The sequence below is a fragment of the Rhea americana genome, unplaced genomic scaffold (genome assembly GCF_003343005.1).
Source record: "Rhea americana isolate MKP2758 unplaced genomic scaffold, rheAme1 scaffold_287, whole genome shotgun sequence".
In the NCBI taxonomy this organism is placed as follows: Eukaryota; Metazoa; Chordata; class Aves; order Rheiformes; family Rheidae; genus Rhea; species Rhea americana.
Window position 1 is genome coordinate 182351 of NW_028186409.1, and position 16729 is coordinate 199079.

Here is a 16729-nt window from a genome sequence, read left to right on the forward strand (position 1 = left end):
GTCCCRGCCAGAGACTTCACTGGTTTTTGTTTACCTGCTGGATGGAAGGCAACGACCCTGTGAGCTAAGCAGAGCAGGCCGGCTTCCAGCAGTGAGCTCTGGGAAAGACGATAGACCCGGTGAGGGGGGCTGTGGATCCACCTTGTTTCCAGATGCTCCCCAAGCATGAGGCCCTCAGCAGCTCTACCCTGCCTGCTCCTTTGCATCCTACACCTTACAGCTGGAACATCTGCAGAGCCGTAAGCCCTCCCCATGTCTGTCTGTCTGAGGCTGATGGGAGGTGTTCAGTCTTGGCTCCCTGGCAGTGCACAGGCGGTGATAATCCTTCTCGTGTCTGTGCTTTCTGGCTGAGGTGGAAATGCTTSGGGTGGTGGGTTGTCCCTGCCCACGATGATAGAGGACTTGTTGTTCTCTTCCTCACTGTGCTGCCTAGGTCCCCCTCCACCTCCTTACCCATGCCCCAGAGGGCTCTGTGTGCTGTTGACTTCTGTCGCTTTGAACTGCCCCTGGGGACACACAGAGGGACACTGACCTGGCTCCACATCCTGTGGCTCTGGGACAGGCTCAGGGCCAGTGTGCTCTTGCTGGAGGCAGGTCCAAGGTCAACCTGGGAAGTCATCCATGGGTCTGGGCCTGGATCACTGGGGTGCATGTCCAGGCATGGGACAGCAGTGATGCAGCAGGAGCTTTAGCACAGGCAGAGGCCAAGCATTAGAGCTGCAGCTTAAACAGCACCCGTGGGAGGAGGGATCAGCCCCAGCTGTCCCCCCCACCCACCCCACCCTGCAGCACTGCCTGGCTGCCTCTCTCCATATCTCCAGTCCACAGCTACATGGTCCCCGAGCCCTGAGAGTGTGAGCGTGTGCTCCAGAGCCCTGATACCATGTCACTGTCCCAGGGCTGCCTTGGCTTTCCTGGATGCCCATGGGGACAAAAAGAGCCCCCTCCCCAGCCCTGGAAATGGAGGAAAGTGAGTGTTTGGAAGAATGGTTGGCAGTACCACAACTGCCTGAGTCAGTTTGGCTCCTGTGCTCACAACTGATTTGACTGCAATGAAGGAAATTTGGAAAAAAGATGACCTGATACCTGAGACCAGCCCAAATAGCTACTGTTTGGCTAACTTTGAAACACCTGGAAACAAACATTTCTAAGAAATTGTCACCAGCTGATGTACGGATCCCATGATGTGTTGCCTACTTTCATATCAGGAACTTCTCTCCCACTCTTCCTGCCAGTATTTCCCAGCACCTTGGGTATTACAGCATGACTGTGTGTAGGAGGATCTTGTCCCTAAAGCTTTGAACCCCAATAGCCTAAGTAAACCTTTCCTCAAATTGCAAAAATCTATCAATCAGAGCCTTGAACTGAGGGAGCTGTGGCCAGACAGTAAACATTGCCCTGGTTATATCTCCTGGCCCCCATCGTATACCTGTCACAACTCTTGCTTGCTTGCTGGATGGAAAGCAAATATCTCATTTCAGTGACTGCAATTGAGYAGAAGAAACGGGTCCACAGTAGTCCAAAACTTGGAGATTGTAGGTGTCCCCAGCACCGACTTGCAGCTGAAGGCATGATGCCCTCAACAATCCTGCCATGCCTGCTCCTTTACATCCTACATCTCATAGCTGAAGCATGTGCAGCACCGTAAGTCCTCTCCGCGTCTGTCCATGTCTGTCTGTTTAAGCCTGGTGGGAGGATGTTCAGTCTTGGCTCCCTGGCAGTGCACAGGGGGTGATAATCCTTCTTGTGTCTKTGCTTTCTGGCTGAGGTGGAAATGCTTGGGGTGGTGGGTTGTCCCTGCCCATGGTGATAGAAGACCTGGCACCTGGAGGCTCTGGGGCTGGTGTCTCTGGGCTTGTTGTAGGTGTAACCTCACAGACAAGCTGATACATGAACAAAGCCTTTGCTTTTCTGAGCCAAGAAGTCAGTATGGTCCTGGAATCTGAGATGGAACGGGATGAGGTGGACCTGTGTTCTGGCCCAGCACTGCCTATTCCCTCAGTTTTCTGTGCACCTGAGAGCTCTTTGATTCATAGGAGTGTGCTGTCCTGTGATGTGTCTTGGCTCAGGTGTTTCGTCCCCACACCCCTCATGTTGGCACTTCTCCTTTCCAGGTATTACGTGGTCACATTCCCAGCTGTGATCTACTACCCATACACAGCGATGCTGTGGGTCCATCTCAGTGGTGTCAATGAGTCTGTCTGGGTGACTGTCCAGCTGGAGAGACCAGATGTGACAAGTAACATCACCCTGTTGGAGAGGGAGGTCCAGGAGTCTCATCTGTATTTGAACATCACCTTCCCTGTGAGTCTCATTCCTGTGGCATAACCATAACCCTGGTTGTCCAGGCCCTGAACACTACACTGTCATCAAGCAAAGCAGTTCTCATCAGCATCCCTGAGCCTGGGGTTGCTTGACATGACATTCTTCATGATGCTGTGTAGTCCTACAGCTATGGAGCTGGAAAAGGATGGGAACAGGTGTAATTTCCCCATCTTTTTGTACTCTCATCCTTCATGCACGCAAAACAGCCCCAGGCCCAGCCCAGCTGTTCAGTAGCTGAATTGATCCCTGTTGGAAGGTGTCCATCTGAGTGAGGAGTGCTCCAGGTCACTTGGAGCAAGCAGATCCTGGGTGTGGCGCATCCCTTGTTCTCGTCCCTCCTCGCTCCTCGTGCCTGGGGCAGCAGGGCAGAGCCAAGCACCGTTGGCCACTCCTGCTGCAGCAGCCACGCATCATGACAGCCTCTCTTCCGGCATTTCCCCTGGGCAGGCTCCAGCCCCCTCCAACGGGGAGGAAGAAATTGCAGTCCTGCACGTCTCACTCCAAGAAGATTCCCTGGAAATCTCTGAGAAGAAGAAGGTGATATTGAAAGCCCTGGAGCCTGGGATCTTGGTACAGACAGACAAGGCTGTCTACAAGCCTGGGCAGAGAGGTGAGGGGGCAGGATGGGTTGCCCCATGCTGGGGTCTGATTGAAGGAACCAGTGGGAGAGAGGCATCTGCCAGTGCCACAGCTACCAGAACAGCTGTGAGGAGCAGGAGGCCCAGTCTTGCTCCTACCCACAGAAACAGGAGGCCTTGCCCTGGGGTGTATTAGGACCTTCAGCAGAGATGCTGAAGCCTGGCTGGGCTCAGGGCAATGCCAAGACACCGTGGCAGCATGCAGCATGGGAGGCTGTGCTGCTTGGAGGACAGTGCCCCTTTTCAGGGCTTGGAGTGGCTTTCCATCAGCCTTCCCCATTGGGACTCTCCCTCCAGTGGATRCAGCCATCACTCACTCCTGCATCCTCTTTTGCTCTTTCCAGTGAAGTTTCGAATCATCTGTCTGGATAAAGACTTCATTCCCAGTAACAACAAGGTGAGGGCAGTGTTGGGGAGGGGGGGAGGTGAGATGTCTCCTCTACACTGCTTTCCAAGCTGTGAGAGAGCTGTGGGAATTAGCTACCACCATGTCCCTTGGGAATCCTGCCTCAGCCAGCTCTGCCTAGGAGGGTGAATTTCCCAGGTGCAGAGATGGCTGGTATCATTCATGTAGGCTTTGGCAGCATAAGGAAAGAGAAAACAGAATGGCATGTGTGACTTGGGACTGTACCCAGTTAAACTTTTGGTCAGGAACATCACACTGGTGAGAGAGAAGCAAGAAAAGTTTTTTCTATCAATATCTAAGAAGGTCATCAGATACCAGAGTTGCAGGCAGGTTCAGACTCTATCACTTCCAAGCAGTCCTACTCACTGAAAATGCAGGAGGGCCCCCAGTTAAATTGTTGCTAAGACACTAAGGGGGTGCCACCTCTTCATGCAGGGCTGGCAGTACCAGTGTTGGCTCCCTCTGGCTAGAGCCATCCATACAGCTCACATCAGTCCCAAAGCAATCTGGAAGGTCAGAAGTACACAGCATCCCACAAATAATCTTCACTCTACCCACTCCATGGCCCCTGAGATGTTCCCATCCAAGTGAGACCCCTGGGCTGTGCTTTCAGTTTCTCCTCTGACCATCTTCTGTTTCCCTTGCAGCTACCACTCGTGATCCTGAAGGTCAGTCTCAGAGAAGGAGGGAGACAGGGCTTCTGGGAGATGTGGGTTTGGGAAGGCAGCATGAAGGGCAGAGGAGAAATGTAATGTGGTCATGGTCTGTTTTATTGTGGTGTGGGTGTTGCTGGGTTGCACGGTGCTGCCCTGCCCCAGGTGCACAGGGTCACCTGAGATGCCCCGGGAGTGAGGGGCTGATACAGTGTGTCCATTCGCACAGGACCCCAGTAGGAACCGCATTGCGCAGTGGCGAGATGTGAGCCCGCAGCAGGGCATTGTGGACCTGTCCCTGCCTCTGTCTGCAGAGCCGGCCCTGGGCACRTACACCATCGAAGTGGGGAAGACGAGACATTCCTTCAGTGTGGAGGAATACGGTATGTGGGGAGCAGAGCCAGGAGGCAGCAGAGGGGAGCTGGATATCGGCGGGGCACTGTGAGCAGAGTGTCCAATGGTCCTTGTCAGGGGAAACACATCTCAGGTTCTTTTGCAGTTCAGCTGCCACATGAGACCTCTTCCTTTGCAGGCTACAGGTTCACTGCTTTGTCCTTCCAGCTTCTGCTCCTGAGATGCAGCCAGCATGCATCTGATATTGTCCAAACTTCCCCAGGGAGAGCCCTTTGTCATTGCTGTGGRATCCAAGGGTGGTGGTGGTGCCTGTCCAACTCTAGCCATGCAGGCACCGATGTCCTTGTGCTGGGAGAGACCATCCCTTCTCYACTTTGCTTTTCCCTCAGTGCTACCCAAGTTTGAGATGACAATTGATCTTCCCCCCATAGTCCTGGAGAAGGACAAGAAGTTCCAGATGGAGATTTGTGGCCGGTGAGTCTGAAACACTGTGTCAAGAAGATAGAGTGAATGGAAGGATCTGACATGATGTGGCCCATCAGGCAGTGCTACTCCTCATATCCCTGGCACACCCTCACCACTCTCTGCCCCACAGGTACACCTATGGGAAGCCTGTCCAGGGGAMAGTCCAGGCTAGCTTGTGCCAGCCCTTGAGGTATCTCAGGAGCCACAATGTTCCAGGCGTCCTGTCACCCCACAACAAGAACTGCATCCAGGTTTCTGGACAGGTGAGTGCAGCTGGGGAGTGTGGATGCTGCTGACAGGGATGCCTCAAAGTGCTTATCACATCCTGTCTGGGGCATGGTGGTGAGCTGAGCTCAGCATCAGCACCAGAAGGAGAGTCTCACAAGAGGCAGTCAGTACCAGAAGGTCTGCTGTGACCATGAATAATCAAGGTCCTGGCTCACATCTTATCCTGGTACCATGATGGGGACCATGGTATGTCTCACTGCATAATCACCCTGCAAGTACCACCAGGACAATTAAAATCAGAGACCTGGGGTGTCAGGGCAGCCCATTCCCAGGAGTGCTGCTAACCTGGTTGATGCTCTTCCTCCAGACCGCAAAGAATGGCTGCTTTTCAACAGAGGTTTTGATGGCTGCCTTCAACCTGACCAACACCATGTTTCAGAAGCGCTTCCAAGTCCAGGCCTCTCTGGTGGAAGAGGGGACAGGTAGGGTCAATAGTGTCTTCCTGCACAGGAATGAGTGCAGYTACCACTGCATATTTTTGCATTCATCCCTGTACACATACGAATGCACATAAAGCACTGCTGTGTTTCAAAGTACATACGTGAGGGAATGAGGCCCAGGTGGGAATGTAGGTCAGGTCTGCAAGACAATACTCTTAATTCAAAGTAGATGAATGGTCAGGAAGAAAAAAATGATTTGTCAGGATCCAACAATTCAGTTAACACTATGGCTAGCAATGACTCTAGTCCTTGTGATACAAACAAGTCACTTCAGTGACTCAGTTCAATGGGTTTTGGGTGGAAAAACCCAGGAGATTAACAAAAAAAAATGATTTCTGATCTTTGGTGGGGCAGGTCAGGACTCCCATGTTTCTGTGAAAGGCAGGTGCCGGACTTTGACTGACCGGCCACTTGTACATGGTACAAACTGCTCAGAGCTGCCAGCTGCAGAGAGAAAACTGAAATGTCCCAGGGCCCTGCCTACACTCCGGCAGCAGCTAACCTGTGCCCTGTGTTCCAGCAACACCCTTAGATTCCCTCTTCCTCTGTGCAGGGCTGGAGATAAACAGCACCAAGAGCTGTGAGATCTTGCCTGAAGTCTTCACTGTGACCTTTGAAAACACTGATGATACCTACAGGCCTGGAATCCCCTACACTGGGACGGTAATGGGGATTCCCTGCACCATGCAGAGCTCATCCCACACCCTGCTATACCAGTGCCAACCCCACAACCCTGCTCTGCCACCTCCACCCTCTGCCAYGCAGCTCCCTCCCAGAGCTGGACATCTCTCCTTTCCTCTTAGCACAGATGCTCCTGAGGGGAGCTGATGGCTCCCTGCTGAAGGAGAAGCAGCTGCTGCTCATTGTTACATCTGGAGGAAACACCACAAGACACATCTTCCCGACAGATGAATCTGGGAGAGCCTCCTTTGAGCTGGACACCTCTGGCTGGACTCGGAGTGTCTCCCTGAGTGTAAGTGACCCATGTTTCAGCCCATCAGGGGCCCTTGCCATGCATTTTCTGGTAGAATGGGGCTGGACACCTTTTCCAAAGAGGCAGGACAACTTACATCAGTGGTGGCTGGTGCTGAGACTACCACCTCATGATTGGCTATATGCTCTGCTGCAAATCTCACAGTATTTCTTCTGCCCTGCGGGACACAGCACTGAGGCAACGGTGTGATCTCAACTGCTACATCAGTTCATTGCTGTGGAGCTGTCTTCACCCTTCAGCACCCTAATTTCTTCCTCCACCGCTCAGGGTCAAGTCAACAAGGCAGACCATGACCAGGAGAATGATGGGTCAAACCCCAGATACCAAACTGCCTTCCTCTCCCTGAGACCCTTCTATTCGGAGAGCCAGAGCTTCCTGAGGATCCGCAGCCTAGGAGAGGAGCTGCCCTGCAACCAAGCCCACCAACTCCAAGTGGATTACACCTTTGCCAGGGAGGCCCTGGGAACTGAGCTCCAGAGTGTGGATGTGGTCTTCCTGGTGAGCCTGCATGGGGAGGGCGAGCAACAGGCAGTAGAGAGGGCATGTGAGACTTTGTGTGTGAAAGTCCATATCCACACACAAGTGCATGGTTGTGTCCCAGTTGTGATTGCACTCTTTGGCCCATTTGACCTGAGGACAAGACAGTGAGCAGTCTCTCCTGGCTGGATTGAGGTGTTTAGCCCATGCTTTTCTGTTCCTTACCTCCAAACAGCACTGCTAAGATGACTGAGAGACATACACCAGTTAGTAGAGGTGTCTACTCACACTATTGGACTTGTTTGCCAGTGGAAGAAGTTGGGGGGCTGGAAACTGGCAAAAGTCAAAAAAAACTTCCATAGACTCTAGCCCTTGGGTCCATCAGGGTATTTTAGATCCACACAAAGCAACAGTTTAGTCATTCCCATCTCCTCCTCTGCAGGTCATTGCCAAAGGAACCATTGCCACCGTCCTCAGGAAACAGCTGTACTTGCCTGAGAAGGCTGGTAGGTCTCAAATCATGGATAGGCATGTGCAGGGCTCACTGTGACCCCGTTTGTATGGAGAGGGCTCTGCTGTCTGCACTGTGAGCTGATCTACTTCCATGTTTCCCTTGTCCCAGGGCTGAGAGGCTCCTTCTCCCTGGAGCTGCCTGTTGGCCTGGAGCTGGCACCAACCGCCAAGGTGCTGGGCTATGTGGTGCTGCCCAATGAGGAGATGGTTGCTGACAGCACGGAGCTCCATGTGGTCAAATGCTTCCCCAACAAGGTGAGTGAAGCCTGTAGGAGACAGGAGAATTGCTCCTCAGCCTATCTAAAGCTGTGTGCCCAGAGCTCCTTCCTGTTCTGCTTGTACTGCAGCACTGCTGTCTCTTTAACTTGTGCTCTGGTTCCCAAGTCCCTGAGCCTGAATTTATTCATCTTGTGCAGCTCCAGGAGAGACCTCCATGCGCATGGCTTGGTTATTCTAGCTGGGACTAGCTCCTCTTTGGGAGGTGATTCCCTCTCCTACTCTTGAATACCACCTAGTATTCATGTCACTCCTCAGGTGAAGCTGGCATTTTCGGAGATGAAGGCTCTGCCTGGCTCAGAGCTCTACCTGGAGATGCAGGCTGCCCCTGGGTCCTTGTGTGCAGTTCGTGCTGTGGATCGGAGTGTGCTACTCTTAAAACCCGAAGCTGAGCTCAGCAGGGACACAGTGAGTCATGGCAGCTGCCTGGGGCACTGTGGGGGCTTCACCTTGTTCTGAAGTGACAGGAACCAGCTGTGAATGGGAGGTGGAAGGACATTTGCTAGGGCCTCCCATTTGGGGGCTCTGGGCTGTCCCCAAGTGAATGTTCATCCCCTGACTGCTTGTGGGCTGCTGGCCACAGCAGTGCTGTGGTGTCCCCTGGGCATTCCTCTCAAGGGGCTTTAAGTAGTCAAGGTGTAGACTCCAGGCTTGTTTTATGCCTAATGCCTATGTTTATTCCTAGGTCTACAAAGTGCTCCCCAGATTTGAATATCCTGAAAGGATTCAAGATCCACCTTATTGTCCAAACTCTTACTGGAACTTCCTGCCAGAACCTGCTGGTCCTCTCATTCCCTTTTCTATAAGGAGAGAGCCAATGAGGTTTCCCCATCAAAGGAGGCATCTTTTGCCTCCATATTTTTCAAATTCTGTCAGGATGGAGTCCTATAAGTTGTTTCAGGTAGAGGTCCTGCCTACTTATGTGTAGTTGTTCCTTTTCAGCCCAGGAGCTGACTGTGATTTGCACAAGGTCCCTGGAAAGCAAGATAACATCCCTTCAAAGCCACACTCATGCCTGGTCTCCAGAGGATGCTGGTGGTGCCTCACCTCCCTCCCTCAGGATTCCCCTCAGAAACATCCATGATGCCCAAGGCAGGGATGTGGGAAGACTTGGGGCATATTCAGGGCTCTGGTGCCCTCCAGCAGCCTCCATGTCAGCTGTCTCTGCAGGCACACGGTGAGGTGTATCTCCCACAGAGGCTGCTGAACGCTGGAAGCTCACCTTTCCCCACGCAGCCTTGCAGGGATGTCTGCAGAGTAGTCACCCACCATACTGCCTTTGTGCTCTGCTGGGGATATCTCTGCTCACGTGGCATTAGCAGACGCCTTTCCCCCTTCCTGCAGATCCTAGACTCTGCTACTTCTCCACTTCCCTTATTTTGCAGTCCAATGACTAATTATCATTTTGATATGACTCTTCAAAATGATTTTGATAGGACTCTTCCTCCTTCAGGGTTTTGGAGATGGCTGATCTGTTTTCTTTTTCACAGGCTGCAGCACTGAAAATTTTCACCAATGCAAAGATCAGGAGCAAGTGCAAAGAGAGGTACAAGATGCTCGGATTGGGCGCCTTGGGTCCCAAAGGTCAGCATACTTGCCCTGGTTTGCTTGCTCTGCCAGACACACATGGAGAGTCAGAAGAGGAGAAATAGGAGCTAGTTCCTGACCCTGGCACAAAAGCAGTCAGGTCACATTTTTCCTGTGCCTTCAGGGGGCCTTGGAGCCATCCCAAAAATTCACTTAGCATCAAAGAAGCAGAAGCTGGGCTGCAGGTCTCCCCATTCTCAACAGGGTAGAGGGAAAGGCTGTCTCACACAGCTTTGCCTTATGGAGCAACTGGGTGTTTTCCATGCTCAGGTGTCAGTTCGTTAAAGAGATTTTTGACCACTCTCAGGCTGGCTACAGCCAAGGTCCAGCCTTAGACTCCACAGAAAAGGAGCAGAGATGCAGAGAGATCCACTGGCACCCCATACCCATGTTTCTGTTCATCCAGGAGCAGACCCTAAATCCTACTCTGCTTTCTCTAGGGACCTTTAGAACTACAGCAACCTCTATGAGGAAAGAGATAGGAGGGGATGTGATAGAAAGGAAYGACGTGCAAGAGTTGCCTCTGATCCAGGAAGAATCACCAACACCACGGACATATTTCCCAGAAACGTGGCTGTGGGACCTGGTTCCTGTGGGGTAAGTGAAGATGTTCTCTGCAGGGCTGGTCCCCAACCAAGTGCTCCTCATGCATGGGACAAGGCCAGGCCAGCTCCTTCTCTCCGAAGGTCTAGCATGGGCAGGATGGCATCGGTGCTCGTGACGCTCTTGTACCACCCTGCTGCAGCAAGGGAGGCTCTGCAGAGGTGCCAGTCACAGTGCCCGACACCATCACAGAGTGGAAAACCAGCATGTTCTGCATGGCGGGCCTGGGCTTTGGGCTCTCCCCCACCATCACCCTCACGGCCTTCAAGCCCTTCTTTGTGGAGCTGGCACTGCCCTATGCTGTGATTCGCAATGAAGCCTTCACGCTCAAGGCCACCGTCTTCAACTACCTGCAGCAGTGCATGCGAGTGAGTGGGGCTGGGTTGGCAGGGCTGGGGCTGGTGGGGGTTCGTGAGGGCTGATGGAGGYTTTGGCCATGGTCTGGCAGGTGCGGGTGACGCTGGCAGAGTCGGCGCAGCTGGAGGTGTCAGCGAGCGTGGAGGGGGTGTACAGCGGCTGCGTGTGCGCGGATGAAGGGAGGACTTTCCAGTGGGATGTGAGAGCAACCAGCCTGGGTATGGGATGCTGGGGCCATGCTGGGACCCATTTGCCCTGTTGTTTGGGAACCCTCTCAGAGGATGGGGTGGGCAGGGAGGTTGAGGAGAGGAGCAAYGCCGTCTTGGAAATGTGCTTCTGCTACACTTTTACCTTCCCCATTTCCTCCCCATCTTCACCTATCTGCTCCTTTCCCTGGTCCCCTCCATCCCTACCCAGGCAGCCCTTGGGCTATGCCAACCTGTGGGACTGTGGTGCAGGTTGGGGGGGGCTTTATCAGTACTGGGTGCTCTGTGTGCGTCCGCAGGGGAGGTGAATGTCACTGTCAGCACGGAGGCCCTGCACTCTGAAGAGCTCTGCGGCAATGAGAATCCCGTGGTGCCCACCCAGGGGCGCGTGGACACCGTGATAAAGCCTTTGTTGGTGCAGGTCAGCCAGGCCAGGGGTGCTTCGGCKGCGGAGCCAAGGGATAACAAGAGTCTGAGCCTCCTCTGAGCCTCAGGCTACTCTGTCGTCCCCTGCCACTGCCATGTCACCGTTCACAATGCTGACACCTCTCTGCTTCACACTGCCCCGGCCCGGCGAGGCTGGGGAGGATTGTGGAGGAGAAAGAGGATGATGGGTTTGCAGACAGGGATGCCTCTGAGCAGGATGGGGTGTGAGGGGCCTGGGGGGAGTGCTCCCTGGACGGAGCGGGGCAGAGCAGCATGAAGCCCTGAGGTGTGCTGGGCTCTGAGTAGTTCTCAGGGAGCAGTGGAAGCACCACTATAGGGCTCTGAGAGCAAGGCAGCTCCTGGCACCCGAGTGCAGGCTGAAGGCATGGCTCTGGGTGGTGGGGGGACATTGACTGGTCCCTCCTCCTGACCAGCTCTCTGGTATTGCTTTCTTGCAGCCTGGAGGAATCCTAGAGGAGAAGGCACACAGCTGCCTGCTCTGCCAGGAAGGTAGGACTGGCCAGTGGTGTCTGGCACTGCTGTGGGGATGTGGGACAAGRACAATTGACTACTGGGTGCCCTACAGCAGCTGCGAGGGCCACCAGGGCAGGGTCCTTAGGTGCTCTCAGCCGAGASGTCCCATCCCCATCCTTGAGCACATGGAGGAGGGGAAGGATAGAGCAGGGCTGTGSTAGGTGGTAGTCCCATGGGTCAGGCCTGGAGGAGCTGGTCGTTGCCAGTTGTCTTTTCCCTCTGTTCCTGCAGCCTCTGAAGAAATCACCCTGGAGATTCCTGCAAACATCTTGGTGGGTTCCCAGCGAGCCCAAGTCACCGTGATGGGTAAGACACGGGCAGAGGCCTGCAGGTTGTGTGGTGCAGGAAGGCTGGAGAGCTGCCTGGGTGCTCTAATGCCTCTGAGGAGGGACATGGTAGATTCCTGGGGTAAGAGATGCCAGTGCCCATGGGGGACTCCCTCCCAGCAGTGCCCTGGATCCYGCATGGTCCACCCTTGGCAAAGATTGGGAATGCCCAGAGCAGAGATGGGATGGGATATGGGACACTGGGCTCAGCTTCCTGGAGGAAGGAGTAGTGCACTTGTGACGGTGTCCCTGCTTCCCCTGGGACAGGTGACATCCTAGGCAATGCTCTACAGAACCTAGACCGTCTCCTGGCCATGCCCTATGGCTGTGGGGAGCAGAACATGGTCCGCTTCGCTCCCAACATCTACATCCAGCAGTACCTGGAGAAGAGCGGGCAGCTGCGCCCAGACATCCGGGCCAAGGCTCAGGGCTTCCTGCAGAGTGGTGAGAGTCCTTGGCCCAYCTCCTCACCCTGTAGTCACTTGGAAAGCCCTGTCCTACCCTGCCTTACTGGCAAGGGCCACCATTGCCCCACATCTTCCTCCCTATTTTCTGAATGCTCCTCGGGGTGTGTCTGGTGTCTGGGCTGATAACCGTCACGTAAAGACTCATCCCCTGTCTCCTCCCCACAGGGTACCAGCGAGAGCTCCTCTACAAGCACAATGATGGCTCTTACAGCGCCTTTGGGAAGAGTGATCCCAAAGGCAACACCTGGTGAGGAACTGCATGGCAGGCAGAGCCGTCACCTGAGCAAGGGACTTTTCTGGCCAGCCATGCCTTGAATGCTGGCACGTCCCTTCAGGGACCAGCCTTGCCAGGGCTTTTCCTGCCCCCACAGCGCTGCCTCGGCCCCAGATGTACCCTAGACTCATGTTCTTCCCCTGGGCTCCCACTCCCTCTGATCTCCCACTCACTCACAGGCTGACAGCTTTTGTCCTCAAGTCCTTTGGCCAGGCCAGAGCCTACATAGCCATTGATGAGCAGCACATTGGGGATGCGCTGGGCTGGCTGCAGAAACAGCAGCAGGACACAGGTTGCTTCCGGAGCACGGGAAAGCTCTTCAACAATGCTTTGCAGGTGGGCCAAGGGGTGCACATGCAGTCCCTGCTTGGGACCAGCTCCTGGGGACCTGGTGGGGATGTGGCTGGAGACAGGAATGAATCCTTGCATTGATGGCACAGCCTGGCTGGACCTATCTCTTGCGGTTCCCTTGCAGGGTGGCGTCTCAGATGAGCTCTCGCTTTCGGCTTATGTCACGGCAGCGCTGCTGGAGCTAGGCCTGACCCCCACGGTGAGGACAAACTGGGTCTTCCCTGGTGGTTGGTGGGGTAGAGATGGGCATAGGAACAGCCCCATGCCAAGGTCTGCCCATGTAGGTCTGCGCAGGGAGGTTGTTCCCAGAYGGACCCAGGCATAACCAGTCTCACTGGGCAGAAGTCCCAAGTCAGGCTRTTAAGACCTCCAAGTGATGGCCATGTGCATGGGCTGGCTCCTGACAGTGACTCTACTTGGTGTCCCCTGTCCCATGCCAGGACCCCATGGTGAGCAAGGCCCTTCAGTGCCTGGAGGCAGCAAGCACGGATGACCTCTACACGCAGGCGCTGCTAGCCTATGTTTTTGGGCTGGCAGGGACCACAGGGCAGTGGCAAGCCCTGCTGCAGAACCTGGCCCAGTATGGGGTCAGCACAGGTACCACTAGGGAAGGGGCAAGGCAGGGCTGGAAGGGCAGCTCCTGCCCCAGGCAGTACCGTCCTCYGCCCTGAGCCATCCTGTTCCAGCACCAGCTTCATGGTGTTGAGCTCACACCTAGAGCTGTGGGGCTGCCCTCCATCTCCTGCTCTTCTAGAAGGGCAGCTCTACTGGCAAAGGAAGGTCAAGGCTTTGTCCAGCTCACAGCCCCACTGGGCAGCAGCTGCATCAGCAGAGGTGGAGATGACTTCCTACATTCTCCTGGCATACCTGTCCCAGCCCAACGTTTCCTCTGCCCACCTGGCAACTGCCTCCCACATTGTCCGCTGGCTCAGCAAGCAGCAAAACCCCTAYGGAGGCTTTGCCTCCACGCAGGTATTGGTGCCGGGGGCCCAGCGGGGGCCAGGCTGCAGCTGCTCTGGGGATACTCCAGTGTCTTGCAGCAGCCTGCACTTCRGGGTGATGCTTCCTCAGTGCATCTCTTTCCCCAGGACACCGTGGTGGCCCTGCAAGCCCTGGCCAAATATGCCACCCTGACRTACAGTGGCAATGGGGACTTGGTGGTGACAGTGAAGTCAGCAACAGGTGCTACACAGGAGTTCTTCCTGGAGAACAACAACCGGCTGGTGCTGCAGCAAGGTGCCCTGCATGAGCTGCCCGGGCAGTACGTGGTGCAGGCACGCGGGCAGGGCTGCGCCCTGGTGCAGGTGGGTACAGCCCCAATCCCTGTGTGGCTGTCCCCAGCTTGCTCGCTCTCTAACCCTTCTGCGCTTCCCCAGGTGACTCTGCGCTACAACGTGCCTCCCCCTCCGAGCACAGGCACYTTGGACCTGCGCGTGGAGACGGAGCCCAAGGAGTGCACTGCGGATGCCAGTGCCCGCTTCAGGCTCATCCTCCGGGCACGGTAYGCAGCAGAGCTGTGTCCCCAAAACCTCTTTGCCCACAGTGACAGCATACAGAGAGGCCAGGGGTTCCCAGCGTTGGCAAGGGTGCAAGAGCAGGTGGAGGGTGTGTGGTCCCTGCAGGCAAGGGAGGCAGAAAGGCAAACCCCAACCCTGCTCCCAATCTGGGGCTCTGCCCTTGCAGCTACACCGGGGAGCGTCCTGCCACCAACATGGCTGTCATCGAGGCCAAGCTACCATCTGGCTACATCCCCGATAAGGGCTCCATGACAGAGGTGAGAGTCCCTGGCTGCCTTGGGCATCCTCTCCCAGCACCTCTCCAGGACCAAGGCAGGCTGGTGCAACCACCCTTCCTCCCCCCCTGCTCCATCCCACCTTGGCGCTAGGTGCTCACTTTCTCCTCCAAGCACTGAGCACCCTTGCCTGGGCAGAGGGCCACCTGTGGGGGATGTGTGGCCCTGGCTGTGGGAAGCCCCCAGTACCCAGTCGAGCTGCCTCTCTCCGGACTGAACCATTTGCTCCTTGTGCYTCCAGCTGAAGAAGCAGAAGCTGGTGAAGAGGGTGGAAGTGCAAAGCGACCAAGTGACACTTTATCTGGACCAGGTGAGATGAGAGGATGGGGACAAGACCAGGACCTCAGCCCGCTGTAGGAGGCTGAGGAGCAGGGCTGGAGTGTGGGGACATTTCCCCACCATTTCCAGCTGAGAGGGCTGAGGCAGCTGGATGTGGTTATGCCTCACCCTTGGGCTCCATCCGCAGCTCACAAAGGAGGAGGAGACTTTTGCCTTCTCCATGACGCAGGACTTCCCCGTGAGTAACCTCCAGCCAGCCACTGTAAGACTGTATGACTACTACGAGACAGGTGAGCCCTGCCAGGGACTTGCCCTCTTGGGGTGCCAGGAAGGGTCTGGCCCCACTGCTACCCCTCGCTCCCCCAAAACAGCTAAAGTCCGCACCACTGCAGCCCCAGCTCCACACAGAACCTCCAGTGCCCCAAAGGCAGCCTTAGGATCCAACGTAGACCAGCTGAAAGCCCCAACAAGACCATGGGGACAGAGCAGCAGGCCTTACCCCTATGCTCATGATCCCAGGCATGGTTCATTAGCCCATTATTAGCTCCATGGCTCCTGGCTGTCTTGAAGCCCAGGAATGTCCCAAGAGGGCAGCAAGGAGAGGGAAGGCTCCACAAGCAGTGTATAAAGAGGGAGGAATGAAGCCACATTGTCCCAGCCCTGCATGGCAGCTGGTGCCAAGATCAGGCACAATTTGGGTTATTGGTTAATACTGATGAGTTTTGGCTCATTAATGGAAGCTCAGGGGCCAGCTTACTGTAAGCCCACAAAGGAGCACTGGGTCCTGACAAACATGGTCCTTCTCATTACAGGTGACCGCACGGATGCAGCGTACAGTGCTCCTTGTGGCTCAGGTAGGGCTGGTCCCATCACTAGGGCCTCCAGGCAGCGATCTGCCATCCCCAAAGGGGTTGCCCCTGGATCCAAGAGAAGGAGGGCAGGGAGCAGGAATGGAGGAGTCAAGCCAGGAGGGGAGCCCCCAGCTAGATCCATGGGTTCTGCTGGCTAGAGGCGAGGGAGGACCCAGGGGACAGGCTGCAGAGAGCTGTGGGTACAAAGAGGTGCTTTGCTCCCTTTGAGGTGGGCACTGAGACAGGTTGGGTTCAGATACACAGCAGATCTGGCCTCCCTCTTTGTCCCTCTGTGGAGCTCCTCTCCCTGGGTTTGGCGTCACACAGTGACCCACCATGCAGGCACATRTAAAGGAAACCTCATGGGGGGCAGCACATGGACCTTGGGAAGGGGCCACAGGGGAACAGAGAGGAAATAGAGATCCCTGGGATGGCTTTGGAGGGACAGGAGCAGCCACGCACAGAGCCAGGGGTGGCTGGGGGGTGGCAGAGGGGCTGCTCTTCTCTCTCAGGACACCTGTATTCAATTTTGAAGAGGCAGAAGCCCAGAAGAAGAAAAATTTCTAGTGAAGCCTGACCCTGTCAGCTGGTCTCCTCGCTTGCCCTGATTCCCTCAGCAGCGCTAGCCCCTGATGACCGGGACAGCCAACGGTCTGCTCCTGTCATGGCCACAGCATAATCCCTCCATGCAGGCAGAAAGYATCTCAGAAACACTCACAGCACTGCCAGCAGCTGGCGCAGCATGACAGGGCTTACTCCAGACCCAGCCACTTCACTCCCAGTGGCAGCCAGGGATGAGATCCCATCAACATTCGTTTGACTAGGCTGTGCTAGGAGCTCAGCAAGG

General features: G+C 55.4%; 1 protein-coding gene across 1 annotated transcript; it reads left to right on the top strand.

Moving 5' to 3' along the window:
- The first annotated feature begins 165 nt into the window (after nt 1-165).
- Nucleotides 166-16561, top strand: LOC146593628 (alpha-2-macroglobulin-like protein 1). The gene is made up of 36 exons (XM_085308942.1): nt 166-239; nt 2115-2304; nt 2773-2935; nt 3308-3360; nt 4017-4037; nt 4252-4405; nt 4766-4850; nt 4972-5104; nt 5437-5551; nt 6123-6232; nt 6378-6542; nt 6831-7061; nt 7483-7546; nt 7663-7808; nt 8088-8237; nt 8515-8730; nt 9320-9431; nt 9899-10013; nt 10162-10387; nt 10468-10594; nt 10882-11003; nt 11467-11518; nt 11774-11848; nt 12136-12312; nt 12501-12582; nt 12789-12945; nt 13085-13159; nt 13401-13557; nt 13715-13932; nt 14049-14264; nt 14337-14461; nt 14644-14734; nt 14994-15062; nt 15219-15321; nt 15844-15885; nt 16500-16561. The coding sequence occupies exons 1-36, from the start codon at nt 166-168 to the stop codon at nt 16559-16561; spliced, it is 4473 nt and encodes a 1490-aa protein (XP_085165068.1).
- Nucleotides 16562-16729: the final 168 nt, after the last annotated feature.